The sequence below is a fragment of the Notolepis coatsorum genome (assembly GCF_963971535.1).
Source record: "Notolepis coatsorum genome assembly, chromosome: 18".
Lineage (NCBI taxonomy): Eukaryota > Metazoa > Chordata > Actinopteri > Aulopiformes > Paralepididae > Notolepis > Notolepis coatsorum.
In genome coordinates this window covers 48,406,561-48,417,578 of record NC_140182.1, presented here as the reverse complement: position 1 = coordinate 48,417,578, position 11,018 = coordinate 48,406,561, and the positions used below count along the sequence as shown (strand labels likewise).

The window sequence follows — 11,018 nt, the reverse complement described above, 5'->3', positions numbered from 1 at the left end:
GTGGGCTCTAGATCAACTCCTGAAAAGGGGGTCAATGTCAGACTTTGCAATCAAAAGTTAGGGGGCTAATAACCCTTGCCATAATTTCAGTGCGCCCCCTAACATTTGATTGCAAGGTCTGACATTGACCCCCTTTTCAGGAGTTGACCTAGAGCCCACCAAGGTCATGCATATCAAATTTGGTCAATGTCAGACCTTGCAATACACTGTAAGGCACTGTAAGGCTCCGGATCTCCCCCACTTCCAGTGATGAAGCTAAGCTATGCTAACGGAGCGTCTATTCCCAAAGCTAAAATGCATGCACAGAGACAAAAAAGGTATGTATCTTCTTGTCTAACTCCAGGGAAGATGTTAAATAAGCTAATTTCCCAAAATGTTGGAGTTCCCCTTTAACGTCTTTTTAGATAAGCTAGGAGGTAGAACGACAGCGTAGTCCTCCAAGTGTGGAGGGGGCTGACGTTGGCGCCTAGGGCGCTCTAGTTTGGGAGAGCCATTTGGAGAGTGTCCGCCGCTGGCCATATCACTATTAATATGATATTAAGATTACTGATACCCTCCGGCTCGAAGGACCAATTGTAACTGAGGGGTTACAAAACCCTGACTGTATTAAAGATTGTGATAGATTAAACCACTGCTAATTATTATTATTATTACTTGCCAGAAAGTATAGTTATAATATGGCAGACACTCAGAATAAGACGGCACGGTGACAAAGAAATATCATTTATAGTATTTATTATTATGCAGTAATTGTACAGAATGGGAATTAAGGGTCGCGCTTGTATGGCGAAGAATATGAATAAAGTCAGTGAGTAGCTAAATCAGTTGGAATGAATAATTCCTAAGCTTGGATACTAGACTAAACGCCGCCTGGTGTAGGATGGCACTATAGTGGGCAAACGATGGTACCGCTGGAGACAGGGGGTGTCCTCCCAGAGATGTAAGCTCTGGAGGAAGGAAGAATGTTCGGATACTCAGTCTGTTCACTTGAAGAAAGGGGGTTCTCGTACGGAATCCAGTCCTTATAATCCAAATGCTCAGCAGCAAAGCAATAGCTGTAATCCAATTGCTCGATAGCAATGACGATAGCCAGCTAGCTTCGGTCCTCGAAGCTAGCCCGAGGTAAGATCTTCAAGGTGGTTAAATCCAAACGACAGTGGGTATTAACGAGGCTCTTCTCCACGGTAGTACGTTCCACAATCACTATAATCCAACCAATACTGGTTCTGCAATCGCCGCCGTAGGTTCCAATATGCACATGTCCAGTAGTTCCACGACTAGGCCCTCCTCTTGTACTGGCACTAATTACTAAGTCCACGCACACTTGCTAAGGTTTCACTAGTTACTCAACGAACGAACTGCTTGTAATGCTACATACCGAACGAACTGCTGTAACACGATTCACACTAAATGACGACTCTTTACTTCACATTAAGTTAAGTCAAACTTGACGTTATTGCATTAACTCTGACACTTTTACTATTCACTTCGCACGTTAGGTTCACAACACTCTGTTTAGACGAACTGCTTCACACTACATTAGAATCACACTACTGCTGCTGCGCCTTCCACGCTATATATACTTAAGTGGCTTTCTAGTGCCAAGCCTCAGCTCTCGTCTGGAATCAATGCGCCGGCACCAGGCATGTCCCAACATGCCCAGACTCGCCTTTGAACCTGACTTCAGGGGCGCGTTGCCTGGCGCCGAGAACGTCAAGGGCATTATCCAATGAGGAAAGTGAATATTACTAGGATTCAAACGCAGGCTTAAAGGGATATAGCTTATATATATAAATAATATACAAGGTATATAAAACAATAAAAACGTAGATTCTCAGCTTTAATCTGGCCCTTCACAACAGCATGCGTTGTAAAGGTTTGGAAACCCAGATACAGCTGTTATCAGCCTTTCTTCCATGAAATATAAACATTGTTTTGTATCATGTCATGATAGAGGAAATATTTTCAAACAAGCTGTCTACCATGGAAACACTGCACTGCAGATAGTTGATTGGAGAGACACCGGGAGGTGGGTGGTCCTTGCGGTTTCAGCTCTCAGTTTTCAATCATGGGGCTTGGTCATAAACTTTCTATTTTTCTACCTAAACGGTTCAATCAAGTTGCTGGATCGTAATAATGATCTGTGTTAACAGAATTCGGCTATAGGGCGACAATAATGTGGTCAAGAGGCATGGTTTCTATCTTGAGCCTGAACTGGCTTGGTTTCTTTTTATTCACATGGAAAGAGCAGCAGTAACATACATGTTCTTCTCTCACTGAGAGACATTGGGGGAGAGAACGAAATGGGAGTATACCTTTGCTTTTATACTCGCCACAAGGTGGAGTACCTGGGTGGCTCCGCCTAGAGCGCCCTCTAGTGGGAACAGATATATATGCAACTAGACAGTCACTGGTGGAGACAATTATATATGCAGGTAAACAGTTACTAGTGTAAACAGCCATATGGTATGTACAGTTAGACAGTTACTAACAATCCTACACAGAGCTTCTAAATCCAAGTTTGGCAGTTTGATCCGAATTGCTCGAGGCAGGTGCGCTGCTTTGGACTGATTCATTCAAAGTTGAACTCTAGTTAATTAATTATGGCGCATAAGCCGCGCCTAGGCTTTCCAGTTTGCAGCGACCCCGCCCACCGTTGATGTATTGTGTATTTTGACAGTTTGAAATACAAAGGTATTAAAAAGAAAAAAGAAAAAAATAATGCAGCACTGCTGGACATTGCTGGAGTCGAAACGGCCGGTGTCGCCTGACTTTATGCCTGTTACTGTTCCGCCCGGAAGTAGGAACGGTTGCGGAACAGTAACAGGCTGCCTTTATAATAATAATAACAATATCCCCGCCCCCTCCCCTTTCGACGTCACAGACAGAGTAAACATCAGCTGGTTGGTTTCCCCTAGTCGGTCGGATACTGGTTGACTGAACTGCAAATAACAATGGTATTATTAATACTTTAAGATGTTCAGTATGCAATTGTCACAGTACATATTTGTTTGACGCTTAATATATGTGTGAGTGTGTTGCATGACTTGATGAATGGCTAGCGTTAGTTCTTCATTTTAGCTTACTTCAAAATAGCTTAGCCGTTTACAACAGCGTTCTAAGCTAGCAAAGCTAATGTGGGGCTTCATATTTTCATTTGTAACTTTGCTGCCAGGGTTAGCGTTAACGTATATCTTTCCTGGCTTGTCTGTTCTAGCGGTTCCGATTTTGTGGAGATTTGGATTGCCCAGATTGGGTACTTGCCGAAATAAGCACATTGGCGAAAATAGTAAGTAGCTTTCTAGCTGCTAAACATACAACGTTAGAATAACATAGTGAACTAACGGTTATTTCCATTAAAATGTATTCGGTAAAACTAACATTTCCCCTCTCTAATATTACAGTCAAGTGTCAAGATGAAACTCCTCTGTGCTCAAGTGTTGAAAGATTTGCTTGGAGATGACATTGACGTAAGTGTGTCAATTGAAGATCCAAATAGGCTACGCTAACTAATTCATTGTAATAGCAATACACCCCCATGTTCACATTATGATGTTGTCTCTTTGCAGTATGACAAAGTTGTAAAACTCACTGCAGATGCAAAGTTTGGTGAGTAACAACATAGTCTGCTTTTTCCATCCTGTCATCCGGTTGCCATATATTATATTTATCCACATCTGTCTGTATATAGCTACCTGCATATAATCCTTTTTACATACCTGTATATATCTATATATCCCTTACCTACTCTTACTAGTCTGGGTAACAATGGCTCAGGAGGTAGAGCGGTCGTCTGGTAATCAGAAGGTTCAATCAATGCCATTCATAACACTGGCCAATATGACTTACTACTACCATAGTAGTCTTTTTGCCATCCCATAGAGCCCCATTGTGAACCCGGAAATTTCGGAACCACCTAAGTGTTATGATGGATATGGATAGTACGGGTCCCCAGCACTCAGAAACTGCCGGATGCTAAGTTGTAAATGTTGGGCAACTTTTTTTATTTGGATAATTAGCACACATTTGCATAATCGCCTAAATGGCCAAATCTCAGAAACTACTTGATCAATTTCAACAATGTTGGAGTTGTTTTGGGGGTTATTCGGGATACTGAATCCAGTTATTATACCTAAGAGAAGAAAAAAGTTTTCATTTTTTATGAATTTTCTGTTTATAAATGTTTCAGAAGATGCCGAATTTATAGATAATTTTCATGGAATGTTCAATTGTAAACAGAATGATAATAATAATAATAATAACTTTAATTTGTAGAGCGCCTAATAGACCACTACACTTCCGCGTTACATTGAAATTGGGGAGGAGATTGCGGGGGGAGCAAATTAATGAATGTGGATGAGAGCCGTGATGTAAGTGGTTGCATTCCTAATCGATCAAAACTAAATCGGCAGAGAAAAAGCCCATTTTAAAAAAGCCCATTCCCCATGCACATGCGCAGATTGCCCACGGATTGTGACGCCACGCACACCCGCCCTGGACTGTTCCATCAGAGGGGCGAGCTTCGGTGGCCAGTGTCCTTTCAGCCGAACAGGATAATGAAACAATGATCCCACTAAATGGCCAGACGTGTCTTATGGCGACATCTACAATTACCTCATTGAGTCTCCAGGTAGACTAATGTTTATATTTAAGTGCAGTGGTCTGTAGCCACTCACACTACTACCGAAGCTCCCCCCTCTGATGGAACAGTCCAGGGCGGGTGTGCGTGGCGTCACAATCCGTGGGCAATCTGCGTATGTGCATGGGGAATAGGTGCTTAAAATGGGCTTTTTCTCGGCCGATTTAGTTCTGATCGATTAGGAATGGGTCGCGCCGTGTTCAGGAGATTCAGGCGCATACAAGTCTATTCGATCATGTCTCCAGCACCCCCACAGCCGTAGCTGCAATCACTTGCATCACAGCTCTCATCCACATTCATTCATTTGCTCCCCCCGCTATCTCCTCCCCGATTTCAGAATCCCGGAATTGTTGATGAGTTGTTATCAAGAGCTGGCTACAATCCAGGAACAAAGATACACTGTTAAACCACTATCCATATCTTCCTCATTCCTGGTTGTGTGAAATCACTCCCCAAACAGGTTCAAATGTTCTCAAGGTCATGTCCTACAAAGTATCCTCTATACAGTCTGCCCCATTGTTCTGACCAGGATTATTACGTTCCTTTTGGCCTCGTGGGTAGAGTATCCGCCCTGAGTTCGGGAGGCTGGGAGTTCAAGCCCCGGCCGAGTCATACCAAAGACTATTTAAAAATGGTACCCATAGCCTCCCTGCTTGACACTCAGCATCAAGGGTTGGTTTGGGGGGGGAAGTCCTTGCGACATACTTGCGTCATGTCCAAGGGGTGTACTTGTACATCAAGCTGCCTCACGCTACGGAAACAGGAGATAGGCTCCTGTCCCATGTGCCGTTATGGCTCGAGAACCATTGGTTCTCAAAGGCAACTTCTTTTGGCCTCCTTGCTGACGTGGATGAGAAACCCATCTATAGGCCTAGTTATCAAATTCTTGGTTTGCAATGGTTTTGCACCTTGTGGGTAAATAAAAACCCAGTTTTCATCTACAACTCCTGTTTCCTCATTGTCTCACTGCCTCACTGCTTGGTCCCTAACAAGGAGAAATGGGCCTTCTAAACACTCTGTGCAAGGCCTCTATTAGGAGGTAAATTGTTCTTTGTTTCCACAATGTGTGCCCTCTATCGTATCGAGATACATATTCCATGTGTATGGAATAACACTCACCTTTAACATTCACTTTAAACACTTTTTAACACTACACCATATTGTATCTATTTATTAGTAAAAGATTTGCACTACCTCTCTAACTCATCTTTGCATTTGTTTGCATTGTGTACTTGTACTAGTTTGTATATTTTGTATAGTGTTTGGTCTTTATTCTTTTTACCTTTTTTACTGTATGAAGCACAATCTCAGGAGGCTCATACAGAACCAAGCATTTCACTGTAATGTACATGTACCTTATATGTGACAAATAAGCTGGTCAGGAAGGCCAGTAACATGGTGGGAGTGGAGCTAGACTCTTCCTCTGTCAGAGAGGAAGAGCCTTGCTAAGCTCCACGCCATCATGGACAACCCCTCCCACACGCTATACACAGACTTGGCTGATAGAAGGAGCATGTTCAGTGTTAGACTAAGACTCCCTAGATGCAACACTGAATGGCACAGGAAGTCCTTAATTCCAACAACCATTGGAGTATACAACGCATCACTGTGCCTCACTGCCTCACCACAGAGTGACAGTACAAACTTTGGTAATCTTCCTGGACTTTTGACATCTTATTTTTACATATACACTTAAACATTTTTATTAAAAAAAATTCTACATTTATTACTGTAAATTTTACTGTATATTTTTGGCTGTATATTTTAGAATGTATATATTTTAGAATGTATATCCCGGACTGTATTTTTATTGTTATTTGTGATTTTTGACTACCTAAACTTTACGCAACATAGGGGAGGAGCAAACATAGCTTGCATAGCAGCCTTCTAAACTCTAATTTGAAAATGACCTTGAAGAAAAGGTTTTCTGCCAGTGAAGTTTTGTCACAGATATTTGACGGTGAAAGTGACATAGGAGAGAATGTGTCTGAGACCCTGATTATGAGGCGTCCTCCTCTGATGAGAATGAGACCCTGCAGATGCTCCTGTTGACTCTCAACCACAAGCAGACACGTTACTTTCCAAAAACAGAAAGTTATCATGGGCCCACTCCCCACTTGAACAACATAATATATATTATGTATGTATAATTGGGTGGGTGGGGGGGGGGGGGGGGGGTAGGGGTAATGTTTTATTTAAATGGTTATTTAGGTAATCAACAAGGTAACATGAAGCACCTGAAACATACATTTGGGTAACACTTTTGATTATGATCATTTTCTGGAGGTTTAAACTGCTGGGGTCAAAATGTCCCCAAGGATAAAGAGTGTAAAGTCAATTTGAGGATAACAGGAGGGTTAACAAAACCATTTCAAATCATTTTAGCCCTGCTAGATAGAGGTAGCAAATAACTCTAAGGATGGCAATAATAATAATAATAAACGTTATTTGTACAAATTCCATACAAGAATTGCAGCCCAAAGTGCTTCACAGCAGAAAATACACTAGAATACATCAAATGAGCATAAAATAGACAGAATAAATGCAATGCAGAAAATAAAAATACAAGATGATAGAAGTAGATGATCGTAGTGTTCTTGGGGGCATGTAGTTGACAAGAACATTGCCAATATAGCTTGGTCTGTTTCCATTTAGGGCTTTGTACATAAGGAGGAGGACCTTCAAATCAATTCTAAATGTTACCGGAAGCCAGTGTAATAGCCTAGCTGAGAGTTGAATAAGTTGAAGTATTTTCTTCAGTCGGCTTGGAATAAAGGCATGGATCCGTTTTTCAGCATCCTTTTGATTTATAAATGGTTGTACTATGTTTTTGTCACCTTGTTAATGTGGGACTTAAAGCTTACAGTAGACCTGAGTCTATGATAACCAAGACTTGTAAGCAAGGAGTAAGTTTCCCCATAATATTATTCAGCAGAATTTCTCTTGAAATTGAAATTTGGTAAATTCCAGTAAATATTGCAATTCCGAAACTCTTCATAAATGGATTCAGTATCCCGAATAACCCCCAAAACCACTCCAACATTGTTGAAATTGATCAAGTAGTTTCCGAGATTTGTCCATTTAGGTGATTATGCAAATGTCCTAATTATGCAAAAAAAAAAGTTGCCAAACACGTACAACTTAGCATCCGGCAGTTTCTAAGTGCTGGTGACCCATACTATCCATATCTATCATAAAAGTTTGGTGGTTCCAAAATTTCTGGGTTCATTGTGTTGGCAAATAGACTATAGTGTCTTTATACCATTATCACTGTAAAATACTATAACATACACCTGATTAGCACTATTACTCAGTAGTACTCTTTTTATATTTTATATCCAGTTTAATGTACATTGTATATTGTACTTTACTGTTACATTTGCACTATGGTTAGATGGCAAACTTATTTTTGTTGTACTGTACTTGTGCTGTATGATGAAAATAAATACTAGCAATACATCCCTTATGGTTTCTTGCGTTCCTGCTTTTTAGAGAGTGGAGACATCAAAGCGAGCGTGGCAGTGCTAAGCTTCATCCTCTCCAGCGCAGCAAAGCATGATGTTGACAGCGAATCTCTATCTAGTGAACTGCAGCAGCTTGGCCTGCCTAAAGGTAAGCCCACTGGTTTTCGCTCATCTCAAGCACAGACAGCAGAATTTTTGACGGCTGCACATCATTGCATATTCCTTAAAGAGGAGTAGGGTTGATGATACCCTGCACAGGTCAAATTTAGCACCATTAGTCCAGTGACTAGTGTCGATTTTATGTCTTGTGCATATATTGATCTGAACTATTCTGCAAATGTGTGTGTGCATGCATGATGGTATGTGCATATGGATAGGTATTTCAAGTGTGTTATCCTTTGATTAAAACCCCCTGATTATGAGGGCTTTTTGGGAACTCCAGCATGTTACCTCACATTTTAAATGATGCAAACCATGTTTTAATATATGCAAAATAATTAAATGAAATAGCTAATTATGAATTGTGACACCAAACAATTGCATGTATCTCTTCTATCAGAACACACAACAGGCCTGTGTAAGTCATATGAGGACAAGCACTCTGCCCTACAGGAGAAACTGAGAGAGACGAGCCTGCGATGTGAGTGTCTTTTCTGTAACTGCTGACAAGGGTATTTAATGTGTGCCGTCTGATAATCTTGCTGGGTAATGCGTTTCAGTGGGCCGACTGGAGGCTGTGTCCTGGCGGGTCGATTACACACTGAGCTCCAGTGAGCTGAGGGAAGTGAAGGAGCCGGCTGTTCAGCTGAGACTGCAGGCACAAGGAGCAGAGTCTGGCTCCACCGAGACCACTGTGGTCACCATCTCTGCTGACAAGTTCAGAGTCCTGCTCACAGGTTAGCTCAGACTGTACCTCATCAAAGAAACACCACTCTACCTCACTTCTCAGTAATTGTAGGTTCATGTCTAATGATAATTCTCTTGTTTTGCTACAGAACTGAAACAAGCCCAAGCGATGATGAATGCACTACAGTGACTGAACGAGCATCGCCTTTCTCCAGTACTTGCTGTCTTTGATAATGACTGATATGAACAATTACATTTGATATATTACTCATGCCATGGCCAGGGGAGCAGCTAGACTGCCACAAGTGTCGAACCGAGGTGCCAGTGTGTACACTTGTGAAAAAGTTGTGGCCGCAAGTGCATTTTAAGACCTGGCTGTCGTTGATTGTTTTTCTTCTGAAATAGCTTGTAAACTAATTAAGGACGCACCAGTACTGAATATTGGTGTGATGCCAGGCTAAAACAGGTCAGATACCAGGCTGAAACGGGTCTACACTTGTGAAAAAGTTGTGGCCGCAAGTGCATTTTAAGACCTGGCTGTCGTTGATTGTTTTTCTTCTGAAATAGCTTGTAAACTAATTAAGGACGCACCAGTACTGAATATTGGTGTGATGCCAGGCTAAAACAGGTCAGATACCAGGCTGAAACGGGTCTGATACTGGGCTAAAACAGGTCCGATACAGGGCCGATACCAGGCTAAAACAGGTCTGATACCGGGCTAAAACAGGTATACCAGGCTAAAATGGATACGATACCAGGCAAAAACAGGCCTGATACCAGGCTAAAACAGGTCAGAGAAGATTTACCCAATACTAAAATCCGATGCCAAGAAACATGTTAACATGATTTTCAGCTATTTTAGCCGATATACTGTACATCTCCCTAATAAATGGTATCAATCATTTTTGTCCAGTGACCGCATACTGATGGTCGAAGTTTATACTGTTCAGTAAAAGCGATGGATGAGATCAGTACTTGATATCGGCCAATACTGAAAGTTTAGTACTCAGAATCGGCAGTGAAAAAGTGGTATCTGTGTGTCCCTAAAACGAATACCTTCAATAAAGTTCTAGGAGTCGTCGCTAGAATGAATTATTCATCACGCGTGGAGTATTGAAGCAAAAACACTATTTGGACCATGTTTGTAAATAATATTTTATTGCAACCACTTGAAAGTTTCATTATTATACATTGATGTACTTAAAGGGGAACTATTTTACTGTTTCTTTCACTATTTGGGCACTTTTACACAATTCCTGTGAGTCTATGGAACACCTCTGTAATTTTTTTTTTTTTAAATTCATTGTTTTGTATTTCTAATCCAGTCCTCAAAAACAACATTTTTCTACCTCAAGATCTTAAGCCGTTTTGAGCCTGGGCTCCAACCACAATGGTAAACCACTGCCTCGCCTGAACATTATCATGCAGCGGTGTCTCTCTGACATCACAAATCAGCACATTTTCAGATGACTCAGTTCAGTGAGGGTGAATATTGTGAGAGGAGAATTGGAAGAATGCGCCAATATGAGAATTAGAGACATAGATCATATTAATATAAGTCCACATAGCTAGGAAACAATGCTAAACACTGAAAAAGGCCATTTATAAGATAGTTCCCCTTTAACATTTTTCAACTTTGAGCTAAAAATAAATGAGAATTTGAATGGTTAGGAATTCTGTGTTCTTTGTTTGGAAATGGTTAATTTAGTTAAAGGCCAAATAATCTGATCCAAATGTAAACAAACATGAAATGGACATGTTTTCATTCTCAGTTGACTGACTAAGCTCTTGATACAAGGACTAACAATAAACACGAGTGTTTAAATGTATTTGTTGTGTTCTTTGGCTGGAGATGCTTATGCTGGCAATGTCTAACACAAACCTATGGTTATAGGGGAATGCCACCACCGTTTTTTATGGTTAACTCCTCTTGGAAGCATGCCTCTTGACTATACAGATTATTTGTGCAGAACTTGTTACCAGAGCACCCTTCTTCTCTGTAGCTGCATGTGTAGCATGTGGTAACTTGACATCTCTAGCTTCACACATAAAGCTGAGTAGGTACATGT

At 41.2% G+C, this 11,018-nt stretch overlaps 1 protein-coding gene across 2 annotated transcripts; it reads left to right on the top strand.

Moving 5' to 3' along the window:
* Positions 1–2,878: 2,878 nt before the first annotated feature.
* Positions 2,879–10,778, top strand: commd4 (COMM domain containing 4). Of its 2 annotated transcripts, XM_084335499.1 has the most exons (8): positions 2,879–2,957; positions 3,218–3,289; positions 3,405–3,470; positions 3,570–3,609; positions 8,132–8,251; positions 8,663–8,743; positions 8,823–8,999; positions 9,099–10,778. In XM_084335499.1, the coding sequence occupies exons 1-8, from the start codon at positions 2,955–2,957 to the stop codon at positions 9,137–9,139; spliced, it is 600 nt and encodes a 199-aa protein (XP_084191625.1). In that variant the 5' UTR covers positions 2,879–2,954; the 3' UTR covers positions 9,140–10,778. The 2 variants fall into 2 exon arrangements, with proteins under 2 accessions (XP_084191625.1, XP_084191626.1); XM_084335500.1 differs by lacking the exon at positions 8,663–8,743.
* The last annotated feature ends 240 nt before the right edge of the window (positions 10,779–11,018 follow it).